The 18,362-nt window shown below is 65.3% G+C and overlaps 2 protein-coding genes across 14 annotated transcripts in view; both read left to right on the forward strand.

The window, feature by feature from the left end:
* Positions 1-3,641, forward strand: part of TLN1 (talin 1) — a 29,980-nt gene extending 26,339 nt beyond the window's left edge. For both annotated transcript variants that reach the window (XM_038169880.2, XM_038169882.2), the window contains 7 exons: positions 235-340; positions 488-612; positions 701-826; positions 939-1,001; positions 1,238-1,420; positions 2,015-2,140; positions 2,338-3,641. In XM_038169880.2, the coding sequence (XP_038025808.1) occupies positions 235-340; positions 488-612; positions 701-826; positions 939-1,001; positions 1,238-1,420; positions 2,015-2,140; positions 2,338-2,469 (861 nt within the window). In that variant the 3' untranslated portion in view covers positions 2,470-3,641. The remainder of the gene's footprint in view (positions 1-234; positions 341-487; positions 613-700; positions 827-938; positions 1,002-1,237; positions 1,421-2,014; positions 2,141-2,337) is intronic.
* Positions 3,642-6,747: 3,106 nt separating this feature from the next.
* On the forward strand, positions 6,748-17,953 carry TPM2 (tropomyosin 2). Of its 12 annotated transcripts, none has more exons than XM_038169889.2 (9): positions 6,748-6,964; positions 7,602-7,727; positions 13,133-13,266; positions 13,677-13,794; positions 13,893-13,963; positions 14,147-14,222; positions 14,861-14,923; positions 15,112-15,181; positions 16,699-16,793. In XM_038169889.2, the coding sequence occupies exons 1-9, from the start codon at positions 6,851-6,853 to the stop codon at positions 16,776-16,778; spliced, it is 852 nt and encodes a 283-aa protein (XP_038025817.1). In that variant the 5' UTR covers positions 6,748-6,850; the 3' UTR covers positions 16,779-16,793. The 12 variants fall into 12 exon arrangements, with proteins under 12 accessions (XP_038025817.1, XP_038025818.1, XP_038025813.1 ...); XM_038169890.2 differs by lacking the exon at positions 14,147-14,222 and adding an exon at positions 14,655-14,730; XM_038169885.2 differs by lacking the exon at positions 16,699-16,793 and adding an exon at positions 15,523-15,766 and having other exon boundaries at positions 6,749-6,964.
* Positions 17,954-18,362: the final 409 nt, after the last annotated feature.

Consider the following 18,362-nt stretch of genomic DNA (forward strand, 5'->3'; position numbering starts at 1 on the left):
TGACACATACTCATGGGGCTGGGGGGCTCTGCTCCCCTTCTCTTGGGGGATCGCCTCCAATGGACCCTCAGGGTCCCCTGAAACGAGAGTGGCTGGGTTTTGGTGGTGGCACCTTCTCAGGCAGCCACATTCTGGGGTCGAGGGGCAAAACATGGTCAGAAGGGGCTGCCAGGTAGGGTCCTGCCCCTGCTTTGTGGTCTCCCTCGCGTGCTCAGCTCTGCTCCTTTCCCCCAGATCCTGCAGAAGCCGACCCACGAGCTGAAGCAGCAGCTGGCCGGGTACTCCAAGCGTGTGGCCAGCTCTGTCACCGAGCTCATCCAGGCAGCCGAGGCCATGAAAGGTGAGCGCCACGGCTCCGTCCTCCTCCGGGACAGCATCTAGGGCTGTGATTAGAGCCTGGGGCCTTCGTGCTGGTGGGAGGAGGTGGGGTGGGTCAGAAAGGAGGCCGTGCGTGGCTTTAACCTGCCTGGGTCCCTGTCCCCTCTAGGGACGGAGTGGGTTGACCCAGAAGACCCCACTGTCATCGCCGAGAACGAGCTGCTGGGTGCAGCGGCTGCCATCGAGGCTGCGGCCAAGAAGCTGGAGCAGCTGAAGCCAAGGGCCAAGCCCAAGGTAGGACGGGGTGCTGAGCCCCCCACGAGCCCCCTGCCACCTTCCTGGCAGTCCCACCTGGGGCTCACGCTCCTCTTCTTGTCCACAGCAAGCAGATGAGAGCCTGGACTTTGAGGAGCAGATCCTGGAAGCTGCCAAATCCATCGCGGCAGCTACCAGCGCCCTGGTGAAGGCAGCCTCAGCCGCCCAGCGGGAGCTGGTGGCCCAAGGAAAGGTAGGGCTGGGAGGGAGGAAGGGCAGGAGCAGCACGAGAGTCGGAGCTGAAGCACTGTGCTGGGCTCCCTGCCTTCTCCAGCAGCCCTCAGTGCTCCTCTCCTGCCCCACAGGTGGGAGCCATCCCAGCCAACGCGGTGGATGACGGGCAGTGGTCCCAGGGACTGATTTCAGCCGTGAGTATCAGGGACACGTGTTGCCTGTGCGGCAGGGGACCTCCCCTTGCTCCTGCTCCCAAAAGGAGGACGCGCTGCCCTCGTGCTCTCCTCCGTGCAGGAGGCAGCCCCCTGCTTGCTCCCTCTCCCACCAGCTGGGTCGTGGCGTGGAAGCCGATGTCTCATCCCCTTGTCCTCCTGGGGGACCCTCTCCTGCAGGCTCCCCGTCCCCCCCTGACCCCCTTCTCCTGCTGCAGGCACGCATGGTGGCAGCGGCCACCAACAACCTGTGCGAAGCCGCCAACGCGGCGGTGCAGGGCCACGCCAGCGAGGAGAAGCTCATCTCGTCCGCCAAGCAGGTGGCTGCCTCCACGGCGCAGCTCCTGGTGGCCTGCAAGGTGAAGGCTGACCACGACTCGGAGGCCATGAAGAGGCTCCAGGTGAGTCCCAGGCTGGGGTTCCCCATCCACTCGTCGGGTGCTTCACTGGGGCGCAGGCTCCGTGTGTTTTGGACCTTGTTTGGCTGCCTGCGTGTGTAATCCTGGGCTCCTGTCCACCAGGCTGGGGGTTGTTGAGCCCCGGGGGCATTCAGGGCTGATGGTCTGGCTTGGGAATGCCTGAAATGTGTGCACCCAATCCCTGGCATTAATGTCTGGGGACGTGTTTTGACACCGGAGATTAACCCTCTGTGGCCGCGGCATGGAGGTTAATGCCCACACGCTGGGGGTCAGCGTGAGGATCCCGGCGGGGTGAAGGCTGGGAGAGGTCAGCCAGGCTGCCCCAAAATCCCTGCCCTGCTGCTTGGATGGGAGCAGAGCGAGGGAAGCACCACAAGCACCCGTCTGGGAGCAGCAGTGCCTGAAATGGTCATGAGCAGCGCTGGTGGCAGCGAGCCATCCTCGGGGAGCTCTGCCGGCAGCTCCCAGCTCGCCCGGCCTCCTCTCCTGCCTGGCTGGGACAGGGGCGCCCCCACCAAGTTGTAAGTTGTGCCCCAGGCTTAGGATGCTGTTCCCTCACCTCTTCTCCTGCTCCAGGCGGCCGGGAACGCGGTGAAGAGAGCGTCGGACAACCTGGTGAAGGCAGCGCAGAAGGCGGCCGCCTTCCAGGACCACGACGAGACGGTGGTGGTGAAGGAGAAGATGGTGGGGGGGATCGCACAGGTGAGGAGCGGGGCTGCTGCGGTGGGGCAGGGGGAGCTCCAGCGGGGCAGGGGGAGCTCCACACGCTCTCCTGTGCCACCCAAGGGGCGTGGTGTGGGCTGCTCTGGGACGGCGAGGTGGGAGGGGATGGTGGCAGGGCGCAGAGCGAGAGCCGCAGGGGCGCACGAGGCACCCATCTCTCCCCGTTCCCCCGGCAGATCATCGCCGCCCAGGAGGAGATGCTGCGCAAGGAGCGTGAGCTGGAGGAGGCGCGCAAGAAGCTGGCCATGATCCGGCAGCAGCAGTACAAGTTCCTGCCCTCCGAGCTGCGGGACGAGGAGCAGAACTGAGCCCCGCGCGCCCCCGCCGCTCTGCGCCCGGGCAGAGCCCTGCCGCCACTCACTGCACAGACTGCTGCCGCCGGCTCCTATTTAAGACACCCCCCACCTCGAGCAACGCCGGGCTGCCCTCGGGTACCCCACAGCCCTGCCTGCACCACCACCGGCGCGCCGGGACTAACCCAGACACCGCGCAGCACCGCCCCGAGCAGGCGCCGCACCAGCACCTCCGCTTCGCCGCCCAGCCCGCCTCCCCGCGCACCTCGGGGGGCTGCCGGGAGTGGGAGCCTGTCCTGGACCAGCCCCGGGTGCCCCCGCTGCTAAGCCTCATTGAAGAGGGCCGGGGGGGCTTCCTCCTGCGGTGGGTCCAGCCCTCTAAACCCTTTTCAGGATTTTTATTTTTTATTTTTTTCTTCTCGTGCCTTTGTCGCCCTCTCTCTCGCTCCTTTCTTCTTCTTCTCCTTCCTCCAGGCGGGACGGGGGGACAGGCTGGTGTCTCGCCCTGTCCTGTGCCATGGGCTGCAAGGAGCAGCTCTGCACCTTCCTCTTGCTAACGCTCTTGCACCGAGCCGCCTTTCACCTCTGTTGCCTTACTGCTGGCTGAACCACCCGCCCCTCTTCCTCCTCAGCATCCCTGGGAGGCACCGAGCCTCCCCAGAGCATCCTCGCACCACCGCAGTGCCTCTGCTCGGGGCAGGCACGAGATGCCTTTGCCCCAGAGCTGCTCTCCCCCAACCTCGTCACCCTCTCCCTGGGGCCCTTCCTCCCCGCCCTCCCAGCCAGCTCTGCCTTCCTCCTCCTCCTCCTCCTTCCCAAGTGCCTGCGTTGTTTTCTGAGACTCAGTATTTTTTATAACTTTTAAATTTCTTTAGTATCGAGCCTGCAGCTTTTCAGAGTTCATTTATCCCCCTCGCTCACCTCGTCCCCACTAACCCCCCGCAGCCCAGCGCCTGCCCAGGGGCCCAGAGACCAGCTCCTCACCCCTCCGTGGCTCCGGGACCCCCCCCTTTATCCCTTATCCCTTGCACTTGCTGAGGCTTCTCTCACTATTTTGATACTTTAAGCATCGCCTGTTACACATGAAAGGAATCCAGCTTTTCCCCCGAAGCTCGGGGGTTGATGTATGGGGATTTGGATGGCTCTTTGACAAGATGCCTTCATCAATAAAAATGGATTTCCTGCTTTCTCCGTGCACGTGTCCGTGGGGAAGGCGCAAGGAAAAGGGTGGGTTGGCAATCCCTGGGGGTGCCAGCATCTCAAAATTGGGGGCTGCTGGGTGGATTTGGGACGGCAGGACATGGTGGGCAGGGGCGCAGACCCCCCTGTGGGGCTGCCAGCCCTCCTGGGTTTGGGGGGGTGGGGGGGGAGCGTGGCGCAGGCGCTTCTCCAGCACGGAAAATATTCGAGGCACGTCCAGCAGCGGCACCCGGCCGCCCGGACCCCCGCTGCCAGCCATGTGCGGCCCTCGCAGGTGCCGCTGGGGGCCAGGGGGGGATTTTGTTGCTGGGGGATTTGGGGGCCGGCCGGGCTCCAGCGCAGCACCTGCCCCCGGGGCTCTGCGCTCCTGGCCCCATTCCTGCGGACGGACGGACGAAAATATCCCCGGGCAGGGCAGCAGGAGGGGGTGCAGGTGGGGAGCCCCCCGCTACGCTCACCCCCCCCCGAGCCTCCCCGCTTGGGGCTGTGTCCCTCAGCGTGCCGTGGGGCTGGGAATGCAGCCGGAGCCCCCCCGGCTGCCGGCGTTGAGCTCAGGCCCCAAAATATCCCCCCCGGGGCTGACCTGTGTGGGTGGCAGCTGCCCCACCTGCTCCCACCCCATCACTCAATTTTGGGGGGACCCGAGTGGTGCTAGGGATGTTGCGGGGTGGAGTGGGGACACCTCTGTCATCCCCTGCGCCCTGCGTCCCCCCTGTCCCCAAAACTCCCCCTGGCACCAGCAAACACCCAGGAGGATGGGTCTTTTATGTCACGAATCTGCAAGGTCTCAGCTTGCAGGGGTGGTGGTGGCCACGCCAGGGGGCTTGGAGCTGTTCTGGGGTCCCCCCCCCCACAACATCCCTGCTGATCCCGGGGGGGTGGAGGTGCCGTCCCCCCTGCTTTGGGGCCGCTCTCCCGCGGCGGTGGCCTGGCTCCAGGGGGGATTTGTGCGCCCCGCAGGAATCCCAGCCCTCCCAGCTGTCCCCTGACAATCTGCGCTGGCCTGACCCGGCACCAGGCTCCCGACCAGGTACGGACAGACACGGGGCACTCTGAGGAGGGGCGAGAGGGCACAGCTCACCCCCTGCCCCTCCTGCCCCTGGGCAGGGGGCTGCCAGCAGCGGGGACCCCCGGCGATGTCCTCTGGGCGAGAGAGGGGACGCAGATGGCAGCAGTAAATCCCCAGGGGAGGGACACGGGGCAGGGTTCAGCCTGGCCAGAGCCCTGGCCCCGTAAATCTCCCCAGCTGTGTTATGGGGGGTTATTTTCCGAGCGGTGCTTGGACCTGGGGCACCTCAGTCACAAGGTGCCCGTGTCCCAAATTCATCCGGGCTTGGGAAGCCTCAGCCCCTTCCCGGCTGCTCGCACCGTGCACATCACCAGCTTTGCCCCGAGCTGATGAATCTTCCCCCAAAGGCCATCCATCCTCATCTGGGAACGACGGGAGATGGATCCTCCCCCCCGAGAGCGGCGTGCTGGCGGTTCCTGGCTCTCCTTCTCCAAATATGTGCCTAATTCGTCAGCACTAATACCGCTCGCCAGCCTCCAGCCGCGGCTCCACCGCTTTGCATGGCTCCGGCAGCCCCTTGGTCCTTGGGAGATGCCCCTCACGCCCTCCCAGTGACCCCCAAAATTTGTCTTGCACTCTCAGGGTCGCCCCCACAAAGCTGTTCCCTCCAGCTCTCTGCGCCCCTCTGCCAAAAACCCAGGGCAGATTTCTCTCACCACATTTTGGGGAGCCCTGTGCCGGGCTGGATGCAGCTGGGGGGCGATGGGCTTGGGGAGCCCACACGTCCCCTCCACCCTGCCCCATCCCAGCCCCCGCCCCCGTCCCCCAGCCCACCCTGCAGCTGGGAATGTGCCAGAAGCATTTACGAGCAGGGCTAAAGCACGGGGTATTTTTGGAGGAGCCGGGATCTGAAGGGTTTGCATTTTTTTTGCCTGCGGAATACGGTTTATTTAGGGCAGAAGCAGCAGGGCAGCCCGCACGCCCCCTGTCCCGCCGAAATGCCACCCTAGGGGACGTGTAGGTGCCGGCACACTGGGGTCGGTGGCACCTGGGCACGAGGTGATGGTGGCATCGGGGTGGCACCGGGGCTCCCCCGTTGAAGCGGGGCCCCTGCCCCACCGTGACGCAGCAGCGGGATGGGGAGGGAGGTCAGTGCTCGGCTCCCTTCGCTCCCAAAGGATTTTCCCTCTGTGTTTTTCTGCCAGGCCTTGCGCGGAGGATGCCGGGGCGGCACCGAAGGGTGTCCTGGGAGGGCTGTGCTGGGAAGAGCCTGCCCGGTGCAGGGGGGGACACTGGGGATCCCACCGCGGCCACCCTCAGGGGGTGGCAGGGGGACAGGGAGAGGATGGGACTGGTGCTGGGAAACAGGAGCGTTATTGCAGCGGGGATCTGCGTAGGGCTGAGCAAAATGCTGTGAATTTAGGGGTGCCACCAGCTCCGGGGGGCACAGGACTGCAGCAGGGGGCTGCGGTGCCGGGAGCGCGGTGTCCTGAAGGGGTGACAGGAACCACAAACAACCCAGGGGACACCGGGGTCCAGCAGCATCACCACAGTCCTCGGGTGCCCCCAGCGCATTCGCAGCACGAGGAAGGTCCCTGCGGCCCCAGAAAACTGTGCCTGTGGGGTTTTACAGCGCGTGGGCATCCCTGTGTGCCACTCAGTGTGCCCAGAGCCCCGCGGTGTCCCCAGCGCAGTGCCAACAGGGTACCCCCGCTGCTGTCCCCCTAGGGTGTCCCCAGTGCTGTCCCCCTGGGGTGTCCCCAGCGCTGTCCCCTGGGGGTGTCCCCAGTTCAGTGCCACCAGTGTAACCCTAACACAGAGCCCTGGGCTGTCCCCAGCGCCGTCCCTTGCCGGTGCCCCCCACCCATCCCCACCGGCGCGCCCCTCTCCAGGTTCCCCCGCGGCTTCCCGGTGCCTTGTCGGTGCCTCCCCCCGGTACCCCCCCCCCGTTTCTCGTTCTCCCGTCCCTTTCGGTGCCGGTGTCGAAGCCTGTCCCTAAAAGGTGCTGGCGGGCGGCGGGGGAGGTACCGGGGCGGCCCCCTCCCGGCGCGGCCCCTCCCCGGCTCTTAGGCGGCGCGGCGGGGCGGGGGGCTCAGTGCCGGTGCTGCCGCCGCCCCCGGTGCTCCGAGCCCCGCCGCCCCCCGTGCTCCAAGCCCCGCCACCGCCACCGCCACCGCCACCGCCACCATGGAGGCCATCAAGAAGAAGATGCAGATGCTCAAACTGGACAAGGAGAACGCCATCGACCGAGCCGAGCAGGCGGAGGCGGACAAGAAGCAGGCGGAGGACCGCTGCAAGCAGGTGGGTGTCGCACTGAACTCCCCCCCCCCAAAAAAAAAAAAAAAGTTGATGGGGAGCTTGACCCTAAAGGGGTTTGGCCCCGGGGATCTCGCCCTGATGGGTGTTCAGCTCGTGGATCCCAGCCCTAAGGGTCCCCAGCCCTTGGGATTTGCCCCGATGGGTGTCCGACCCTGGGGACCTCCACCCTGGGGACCCCCAGCCCTGGGGACCCCCACCCTAAGGACAGCCACCCTGGGGACCTCACCCCGCTGGGTGTCCAGCCCTGGGGATCAGTGTCCCAGCCTGTTGTCCCTGTTGCCCCTCAGCACCCCCAAAACTCCTTGGGTCTTGGTGGGACACCCTAGTGCCACCCCCTTGTCCCTCTGCCAGGGACACCCCTGGGGACAGCGTGCTCCCACCTCAGCCACAAGAGGTGGGGACCTTCCTGGTGCCCCCACATTGGGACCCCATTGCCCTCTCCGGGCTCAGGGGTCCTCCGACCCCAAGGACCTGTGGCTCTCCAAGGACGTGTGGCCCCAAAATCAACTGGACAATGCCAATGGGATGAGGGTGACCGTGCCCTGATGGGTAGGTGCCCTGGGGTTGCCAACCTCGTGCCAGCCCCCCCCTGACACCCCATAACCCGTCCCTTCCACAGCTGGAGGAGGAACAGCAGGGCCTGCAGAAGAAGCTGAAGGGCACGGAGGATGAGGTGGAGAAGTACTCCGAGTCCGTCAAGGAGGCCCAGGAGAAGCTGGAGCAGGCGGAGAAGAAAGCCACGGACGTACGTAGGCAACCCCTCCCCTCCCCTGCGCGGGCGCCAGACCCCGGGGGGGGGGGGGGGGGCGAAGGAAGAGGGGAGCCTTATATGGGAAATATTGGTGGGGAGGGTGGCAGGATCCGGCCCCGCCACGCCGGCACCGGGATGGGCAGCGGGTGCTGGGCACATCCCACAGGGGTACCCCCAGGTTTGGGGGCAACGCTCAGCCCCAGCGCCCCAAAACTCACCGGGACACACATCCTCGGTGAGCGTCGCCCATGTATGTGTAGGGAAAACTTGAACATCGTTGCTCAAATGAGGTAGAAAAGGGGAAAAGAGTGGAGAAATGGGAAAAGTCCTCGCCCTTGGCCAGGTGTTGGGCACCGGTTGCATAGGATGCTTGGGGTGCATGTGGGGGGGACCCCCAACGTGCCGCCCTGTACCCTGGGAAGGGAAAGGCCAGGAAGAGTTTTATTTAGGGCCATGACTGATGTTTCTCCTGGGAAATGGATCCCGCCGGGGAGATGTTAGGAAGGTGTTGAAATTGGCTTGTGCCCGGCGGGGATGAAGGGCGGAACAGCTGTGCGCAGCCCCAGAGCCGCCCGGGAGCGGGGTATAACGACCCGCGGTGCCACAGCGGGCATTTGACACCCTATAAATAAACCCTCCTTTTGATGGCCAGTCCTTCTCTGATGAAAGCCAACCCTGGAAACTGGAGGAGAAGCTAAAGGGGAGCCGTCGGGAGCGCGGCCAGCAGGGGCACGGCCAGGCTTTTCAGGATTGAGAACCAAAAATTCAATCCCAGCTGGTTCGTGGAGCCAAACGGGGGGGATGCGTCAAATCCCCAAGGTGGCCGCCAAGGGCAGGGGACAGCAGGCAGGGACAAGCAGCAGCAGCAATGGCCCCAGGGTGGCCCAGAGCCCCCAGGAGTGACCGGAGCCCCCCCTCCCAGTGCCACCCAGTAGGGACCCCCAACCTCCATGGGCACAGGAGGTGGTGGCAGCGGAGAAATGGGGATGGGGGAAAGAGGAGACAGAGCCTGAAACCCACCCCAGTGTCCCCAGTCCCACCAGTGCCTGCCTTGCATCATCCCTGGTGCTTCCAAAAGGGACAGAGGGATGGCTGTCCCCAGAGAGGCTCCTGGGGCGAGGAGGGGGTGTCCCCAGCCTGTGCGCCCCCCAGCTCTGGACAGCGAGGTGCCAGTGTCCCCCTGTGCCCGGCTGCCTCCTGTAGGAGTTTTGGGAAGTTTGTCCTGAGGAAGGCTCTGGGGCTGTTTGCTGACCCCTTGGAACTGCCCAAACTCAGACACAAAGTTGTTAAAACGTTGGAAACCCTCTGGAAGGGCTGGTTGGTCTTGGCAAGAGGCAGGCACGCTGGGCTGGCCTCGGGGGCTGCGCTGGGGGCTGTACTGGTCTGTACTGGTCTGTACTGGTCTGTACTGGTGGGATCAGTGTGGGATGAAGTGAGCTTGGTGTGGGGCACGGAGGGGACACAAGGGTGCTTGGTGGCACCAAGAGCGCTCCAAAGCAGCAGGGAAAGGTCGTGGGTTTTGGTGAGGAGAGCCCTGTCCTGGCAGATTTGGGGACGGGGAGCCCCTGGCCCCTCAGGGGAAGGGCCTGGAGTGGGGTTGTGGTGAAGGAGCAGCGTCAGGAAGGGGCAGGAGGCTGTGCCGTGCGCGGGGACAGCCTGTTCCACGTGCGAGACCTGGAAGTCCCCAGGTGTCCCCGATGGGGACGTGCTGACAGCGCTAAGTGCTCCCACTCAGCAAGGAGCAGCAGGACCGAGCCGCAGGGTTGGCAGCTCCAGATCCTTCCCAGCAGCTTGACGAGGCCACCACGGCCCTATCCCCTCCGTGTCCCCCATGAGGGGACAGCACGCCAGCCCGGAGCAGGGTTTATCCCCCGCAGCCCCTCCGTCCCCACTTGTCCTCGGTGGCCAGCCCGTCCCCAGCCACCCGCCGGGCGCAGGGAAAGGCAGGCTGAGCCGTTCCCAGGCCACGATCCCGGAGGCTTCACCCAAGTTCCCGCCCCGGTGCTCTCCCAAGCCGAGACTTTGCTCTTATTTGGCGATTCCCCGAGCCGGTGGGAGGGAACGGGCGCTGCTGGGAAGTGACTGCATCCCTGGGTGGGGCCAGGGCAGGAGGCACCCAGCCTGGAACGGGGTGCCTGCCCCCACAGCCTGTCCCCCGCTGCCAGATCCCACTGATCCCACTGCCCTTAGGCCACTGGGACCCCCCGTTTGTGCCCCGTGCACCTCTCTGTGCCCAAGTGTCAGGCTGGGAGAGGGGCCAAGCCCGATGCCACGTGCCCCCATGCCACCTGGCTGGGGACATTGGGCTGCAGGACCCACCCCAAGTGGCATGGCTGGGTGCTGGCCCCCCTAGGGTGGCCCCAGACCCCGTGGCAGCCAGTGGGGTCAGCCCGGGAATGGCTCGGATCTGTCCCTGGAGGCAGGTGTGAGCTGCCAGAGCTCCTTCAGGCAGATTGTGCCACCGTGCCGTGCCCTCCTGATGCACCGGGGCATCTGCTGAGATGGGAACACGGAGCTGGGGGGCACAGAGCTGGGGGGCACGGAGCCAGGGACCGACCTCTCCCCTGGGGCACTGGCCCCGGGGGTCTCTGTGGGGCTGCTGGCCAGGTCCCAGCTTGGGGAGAAGATGCCAAAGGGGTGAGACAGCGGGGGCACCCTGTGCCAAGGGACCCCAGGGGATGCCCCGGAGTGGGCTCTGCCCTCCTGCCCCATCCCTCTTGCCTGTGGGGCAGAAATCCTTCCCCTGGCTCTGCAGCTGGGCAGCACCCATGTGTGCGCTGCTCCCCTGCCCGTGGGGGCTCACAGGGCACCCCCAGACCCCTGTTCCCCAGAAAAATCATCTCCAAACTCCTCTCTGCCTCTCTGCTGGAGCCCTGGGGGGCACTGCGTGCCCTGCTTTAGGAGGGGGCTGCATCCCCTATGCTGGGGGGCACCACCCAGTGCCCTAGCTGGGTGGGGAGCCATGCACCCTGCCCGGGGGGGGTCAATGTGCCCTGCTGGGGGGCACCCCACCCAGGGTGGGTGGCAACGTGCCTTGCTCTGAAGGCACCGTGCGTCTTGCCCAGGCTGGGGGGACACTTGCTGTGCCCGGGGAGGGCACGTATCTGCTTTTTTGGGGAGGGGGCTGGCACCCAGCCTGACGGGGACCCATGCGCCCTACCCGGGGGGCACCGCGCGCTCTGTCCAGGGAGCGCAGCGGGCCTGGGTCTGCCCATGGCAGCAGCAGCAGGAGCAGCAGGAGGAGGAGGAGGAGGAGGAGGAGGAGGAGGAGCAGGAAGGGATGGAGGCAGGGCGGGCGGCGGGAGCGGCCGCCGCCTGAGCGCTTCCTGCCCGAGCCAGGCAGATCCCACAAAGGGCTCGGTGCTGCGGCCTCCCTGTGCTCCCCGCCGGCCGCACGGCCATGGCCGGCATCAGCTCCATCGACGCCGTCAAGAAGAAGATCCAGAGCCTGCAGCAGGTGGCCGACGAGGCGGAGGAGCGCGCCGAGCACCTGCAGCGGGAGGCCGATGCCGAGCGGCAGGCCCGGGAGCGGGTAAGGCTCCTGGGGCTGGGGAACCCCAGGGACCCCCCGCTGCTGGGGCAGCACCGCTGGCCCCATAGGGCTGGATGCTGAGGAGCAGAGCTGCACGGTCCCGTGGGTGCTGGCCACCCCGCTACGGGCACAAGTGGCCGCTCCCCAGGTGCCCCATGGCACGCCCTGGGGGGACCTGGCACCGGCATCCTTGCTGCACTGGGGAGAGGGGGCTGGGGGGCACGGGGTGCTCATCCCGGTGTGTGGGAGCCCCCTGGGTGTGGGTACGGGGTGGGGGGCTCCGGGCAGGGTCCCCAGCACCAGAGGTGGGCCTTGGTAGGGATGCTCCCATGTGGGGCTCGCCACGGCTTCCCCGGTGAGCGTCCAGCTCAGCGCCTCAGCTGGGCTGGGGCTGGCAGCCCCCGGGAAAGGTGCCCCCCTCGGGGGCTCAGCAGAGAGCCCCCCACCCAGGCTCTGTGTCCGGCTCCCCAGCAGAGCCCCCCTGCTCCCCATCGTGTCCCTTTTTGGGGAGAAACCCCCCTATTTACCACTGTGGGCTGCAATTCCCACCCCGTGGCAGCGGGACGGCGTTTCCAGGCGGCAGCTCGCTCCTGCTGCGGCTTTATTTTTTTTTGCTTTCTCTTGTTGTTGTTGGGCGTTATTTTCGTGCTTTTTTTTTTTTTCCCTTTTTCCTCTGCTCCCCCCCCCTTCTTGCTCCCGTAACATCCCCAGCGCTATCAGGGGCGGCAGAGCTGGGCGCGGTACCCGGGCTGTTGTCACCCGGGGCTGCGTGCGGAGGAAACGGCCCCTTCCTGCCGCCGCAGATCGGGTTCCCCGCTCGCCAGGCGCTGACGGCGAGCTCATGTTCCCCACTGCCCATCCGGGCAGCTCTGACCCACTTCGGGGGGGTCATCCCCGGGGAAAAAAAGCCCCCTCTGGTGCGATGCAGAGCGTCAGCAGAGGTGCTGCCATCCCTCACCTATAGGGGATGGTGGTGGTGGGTATGGGGACATCCCCGCCTGGCTCCCTGCTCCGTGTCCCCAGGGTGCTGCTGGAGCGCGGTGCCAGGCCTGCTCCAGCCCATGAATAAGCAGGAGGCACAATGCTCTCAGCACTGCCCATCCCTTTGCACCCCATTTTTTTAAATTTAATTTTTTTTTTTTAATCCCTGCTCCCCTCTCCTTCCAGCAGCCCCCTCCCTGCGGGGCCGGGAGCTGCTGAGGCAGCGTTTCCCGGCGGTGACGGAGCAGGAGGGCCTTAGCAAATGGAAAGAGCGCGGGGGCCAGGCGGCGAGGGGCTGGCGGGGGGCCAGGGCCACCTCTCCCGGACGGCCCCGCGCGCGGGGAGCCTGGGAACGAACGGGGAGGAGGTTGGGGAGGGGAAATAATGGGACCCGGTCCCACCGGCCCCATAGGAGGTTTGGCCAGGAGCCAGCCCGACGAGGGCGACTCGCTCCATTGCCCCCCGGCACCGGGCTGTAAATTAGTAGGGGGGGCAGCACGGGGGCCCCAAATGGCCCCACGGCGCAGTGGGGCTCGGTGGTGTGGGGCTGGGGAGGGCGTCCCGGCCGCTTGGCTCCGCCGCTGCCTCCGTAAACAGGAAATCCACAAGTGGCTCCCATCTCCTTTTCGGGAGCGAATCTGCACAGGGCATTCCTCCTCCTTTACTCACGGCTCTGCAAACCCCAAACCCCGTGCTGCCCCATGGAGCGCACCCCTTCCACCTCCGGGGCTGTGTGGCACCGAGCGAGGTGCTTGGGGTGGGCAAACAGGACGCGTGTCCCAGCTGGGCGAGCACGGCACAAAGGGGTGCTCCAGGCAAATGCACATTTTCCTGCTGAAAAATGCACTGGGGACGGGCGGTGACCCTGTGTTTTTGTGCTCCCCAGGCTGAAGCTGAGGTGGCCTCTCTGAACCGCCGCATCCAGCTGGTGGAGGAGGAGCTGGACCGGGCCCAGGAGCGCCTGGCCACCGCCCTGCAGAAGCTGGAGGAGGCCGAGAAGGCGGCGGATGAGAGCGAGAGGTGTGACGGGGGGGGGCACAGCCAGGGTCGTATCGGGTCACCCTCCATCACCAGCAGCCCCCTGCTCTCCGCAGAGGGGATTCCTGCACGGTGCAAGGAGCAGCTCCTGAGGGATGAGGGATGAGTTTGGGACCAGCCTGGTTGAGAGGCACCATGCCCACAGCTCTTTGCTCCAGGACGTGTCCCCAGAATGGGGCATCTCTGCTGCTTTAATTGTGCTCAGCAGCATCCCCGGGGTGCCACCGGCACGGGGTGGCCAAGGGGGTGCCGCTGTCCCCGGGCACTGCCCCGTGGTGCTGGGGCTGGAGGATGGCAGGGGCAGGCAGGAGGTGTAGGTGCCACCTCGACCCACAGCCATAACATCTCTCCTTGGAGAAACCTCCTAATCTCCTTGCTTTGGCTTCCCTCAGAGGCATGAAGGTCATCGAGAACAGGGCCATGAAGGACGAGGAGAAGATGGAGCTCCAGGAGATGCAGCTGAAGGAGGCCAAGCACATAGCAGAGGAGGCTGACCGCAAATACGAGGAGGTGCGTGCCCCGTCCCCCGGTGTCCCCCCGGGGACACCCCTTGTGGCCTTACACCCCCTTTTCTGGGGCTGACACCTTCTTTTTGATGCCACCAACAGGTCGCCCGCAAGCTGGTCGTCCTTGAGGGAGAGCTGGAGCGCTCGGAGGAGAGGGCAGAGGTTGCGGAGAGGTGAGCGGGGGGCTCCCAGGGGGGGTCCCACACCACCCCCATGCCGTGTCCGTGTGGGGACAGGGGTGTCCGAGCGTCCCTGTGGGGACGGGGAGGTGTGTGTGGGGTGGGGGGGAGGCAGAGGGATCGCACCCCCCAGCACATCCGTGACCCTGCTCTCTGCTGGCCCCTTTCCCACCCCAGCCGAGTGAGACAGCTGGAGGAGGAGCTGCGGACCATGGACCAGACCCTCAAATCCCTCATTGCCTCAGAGGAAGAGGTACCGGGGCAGGGGCGCGGGGCGACGTGCGGCAGCCCCCCCTCTCTCTGTCGCTCTCAAGCCACCTCTTTTCCACTCTGCCTCGGCCGCCAGCCCTCACCTCGCCTTCCCCTGCATCACCGTGGGCTGGGCACAATCCTCCGTGCCCGCTTTCCTCTTCCTCACCCTCCTCCTCCTCCTCCTCCTCGGAGGACTGCAGGAGTGTGGTGATAGCGCTGACACAGGCTGGCACGAGGAAGGGACCCGTGCCCGGCGGCTCTGCTCCTCTCCCACCCTTGCTGCCCGAGGTTTCTCCTCTCTCATCTTGTTCTCTCTCTTTTTCTTTCCTCCTGCCCTGCGCCCGCTCTTCCTGCTCCCCGCTCCTCTCCTCCCCAACCACCATCCCCGGCCCTGCTTTCCTCCCCCCTTCCCCACGCCTTGCTTGGGATGTAGTAAATGTGGTGACCTAGAGGAGGAGCTGAAAATTGTCACCAACAACCTGAAGTCCCTGGAGGCCCAGGCTGACAAGGTAGGGGCTGCGGGGGCTGGGCGCAGAGCTTGGGGCTGGGGGGGACGGGGTCCCTTGGGTGGTGGGGGGGGAAAAAGGGTGACAAATTGTGTCCCACGGGGCTCACGGACGTATCTCTGTGTCCCTGCAGTATTCCACCAAGGAGGACAAGTACGAGGAGGAAATCAAGCTCCTAGGGGAAAAGCTGAAGGAGGTAAGGCTCATTTTGGGTCCCCATGGGTGCTCCCAGGGAAATAATCCCAGGCTTGGAGGTTAATTAATGTGCTCGGCACCTGCAAGCAGCCCAGGCGCAGGAGATGATTTTGGGGTGGTTTTGGGTTCCGGGGTGGGCTTTGGGGGCAGGTTTAGGGACGCCCCCATCACACTCGTCCTCTCCTGCAGGCGGAGACCCGGGCAGAGTTTGCCGAGCGGTCTGTGGCGAAGCTGGAGAAAACCATCGATGATTTGGAAGGTAAAAACACCCCCACCGCCTCCTGACCCCTTTGTCATGGGGACAATGGGACAGGACGTGTCCCTGATTAGGGGGGGCTCAGCTGGGTTGAGGCCAAAGCACCCCATGGGCAAGCCAGGTCCCCGTGCAATGGGGTGGGTAGGGGGGGAGGCTGGGGTGCTGTGGGTTTTTTTGGGGGGTCTGTGGGAGGGGAATAGGGCTGCATCCACTCTGCCTGTGCCCGATGCCATACCCGCACGCCCTGTGCCCCGCTCACCCCCGCTCTCTCTCTCTCTGCCACTCGCCCCCTCCCCGCTCCACCGCCCGCCACCCCCCTGCTGCCCCCTCCCCACTGCCTGCAGACGAAGTGTATGCGCAGAAGATGAAGTACAAAGCCATCAGCGAGGAGCTGGACAATGCGCTTAACGACATCACCTCCCTCTGAGCCCCTCCGGCCCGGCACCAGCACCGCACTCCCCCCCCAACCCCTTCATCCTCACCTTCATCCCCCCCCTCCCCAGCTCGGCCGCTTGCCTGCCCGGCCCCCCCACTGCTCCCCCTGCCCTTCCCATCCCCACTCTGTCCTTCCTGGCCCGTGGGGGTCCCTCTTTTTGGGGAAAGCAAGGCGTAAGGCGCTACAGGGTGTTTGGGGGAAAGGGGAGCAGCCCCCACGTCCCGGCAGCACGAGCACCAGGGACCCCGCACCCCCCCCAGCAAAGCCGTGCCCAGGGTGGGGGGACACGTCCCGGAGAAGCAGCACCTCCGAGGAGATTTGGGCTCCAGCCCCATGGGGATGAGGGGTGTCCGTCCCCAGGCAGGCAGCCCCCGGTTCCCCCCCTTTCCCCCCCCTGCTCCCCTCTCCCCGCTCCCCTCCTTCCTTCGCACATCGCTCTTCAGTTTGCATTTCATGACTTTTTTCTTTTCTGTTCTGTCCCTCCGGGTCACCGAGTTGGTCTCAATAAAGCGTTTTCTCTCCTTGGTTTCTCCCTCGTTTTCTTCATGCTGCTCTGGCTCCCCACGCTCACCCCTTCATTGCCTGCTCCCTCTCGCCGGCAGCCGGGGGTGGGAGGTGGCTGTGGGGACCCCCACTGCTGAGCCCCTTTGTGCCTCAGCTTGGGGACGTTCCCCCACCGCCCCCGGCTCCCGGACACAGCTTTCCTCATCTTCTGCCACCTTCCAAGACGTTCTCCATTGCTCTTTCAGCCTGAATTAGTAGGGTTAGACCCGGTCCTGTCCTCTCCCCACCCACACCCCCGGACACCACGACAACCTCTCGCAGCCCTGACATCTCCTCCATCCCCTTCTCGTGCCAACAGGGCTGGCCCTACTGCTCGTCAGCAGTTCCTGGCCCTAAATGGGTCCCTAATCCTCATCCCTCACCATCCTACCCTGCCCCAAAACCCAGAATTGGTGTGGCACCAGTGGCACCGCAGCGGGGTGCCCAGCGCAGGCTCTCGCAGGCAGCACTGTCTCTTTTTCACTAACTCTCTTTTCTCTCTCTCTCCCCTTTGCTGCGCTGACGTCTCCGTTTTCTCTAGAGCGCTCCCGGCAGGAGGCCGAGAAAAACCGCGTTCTCACTAACGAGCTGCGGGTCATCCTTACCGAGCTTAACAACTGAGCTAAGGCAGCTCCAGCCCCAGCACAGCCTCACACCCAGCCCCGGCTGCCCCCCTGCCCCCTTTTGGCCAGGCTGGTTTGGGGCTGGGAACCCCTGCCCGCTCCCCATGGGGATAACCACCCTGCTGGGGGGGACAGGGAGTCTTTGGGGAGCCAATTTTTTTTTTTGGGGAGAGGGATCAGGGGTTTTGTCGAGTCCTGGGATGCCCACACGGTGGTGGCTGTCCCCTGGCATGGGAAGGGATTTGGAGATTTATGTCATTGCTATCCCCTCCCTCCCATCACCCCAAAACCACGCAGGGAGGGTGCCCTCAGAGTGGGGTCCCCGCAGGGTGCCCCCATCCCCATCTCTTAACGGGGAGGGGGATGCCGACCGCAAGCCAGCACCGGAGGAGGCCACCCTGGCAGCGGGCTGCCCGTCGGAGCTCATCCCTGCAGCCTCGATATCTCTGCTCCTTCTCTGCTGTCCTCTCTGCCCGCCCTCCCGGGCTGCTGTCTCACTCCTCTTCTTCACGGAGCACCCAGCTTGTGCCGCTGGCACCAGCTTCTCCTCTCTCAAGGGTTCGTGCACGTGCTGGTGGGGACGGCAGGACGGGGAGAGATGGGGCCGCGGTGGTGGCGGTGGTGGTGGTACCCGCACCACGGAGGGGCTGGCCAAGGGCTACGGGGCGCAGCGGGAGGATGGAGAAGCTGAAGACAGGGGGGCTGCCTGCCCCCCACCCGGGGGTCGTGGGCTCATCCCTGCCGCTGCTGGGGCTGCTCATACTGAGCCGTGTCCCGTGTGCGTGTGTCTGTGCCTGGCGTGGTGTGCGTGGGTCCGGCTGTGCCGTGTCTGTGTGCGTGGCTGGGTGTCCCTTGTGTTCACAGAGAGTCTGGCCAGTGCCAAAGAGGAGAACGTGGGCATCCACCAGGTCCTGGACCAGACCTTGCTGGAGCTGAACAACCTCTGAGCTGCCTGGGGAGCCCCCGCCCCTCTTCCCTATACCCCACACGTGCACCCCACTTGGCACGCTCAGGATGTCATCAGCTGAACTGCGCCTTGGCCAAATCCACACATCCGTTGAGAAGGGAAGCCCTGCAGCCTTACACCGTGGCTCGGGGGGCGTCTTGTCTGTGCACAGCCCCAACGGCTCTGTCCTGTCTTCATGTCCAAATATTAAAGCAGTTTGACAAGAAGGACGGGTGCGCTTGGTCCTTGTGGGTGGGGGGCACGGGCGCTGGGAGGTGCGGGGCTGCTGCTGTGGGGCAGGCAGAGCAGTCACAAGGACGGCCTTGGCCTTGGGATGGGACCTTAGGATGCACAGGGAACCTCAAAGTCCCAAGCTCAGCCCAAAATGAGCACGTGCACATTTACTGGGGTCTTCTCCAGGCCTGGAGCTGCTCACCCTATGCCCTCGCTGCGTTCTGTCCTACCAGCCGCCCGAGGGACAGCTGTACAAACCCACAGACGCCCTCATGGCAGGCCACCAACTCCCAGCACACTCAGGAAGTCCCCTCCTGCTCTGCTGTGTTTTCTCCAGCACAAAGAGGAGGCTGGCAGGATGTGCCTCGCCGCTGTCACCAAGCAGGGATGGGCTCCCTGGGG

The sequence above is a fragment of the Anas platyrhynchos genome, chromosome Z (assembly GCF_047663525.1).
Source record: "Anas platyrhynchos isolate ZD024472 breed Pekin duck chromosome Z, IASCAAS_PekinDuck_T2T, whole genome shotgun sequence".
NCBI classification, from domain to species: domain Eukaryota; kingdom Metazoa; phylum Chordata; class Aves; order Anseriformes; family Anatidae; genus Anas; species Anas platyrhynchos.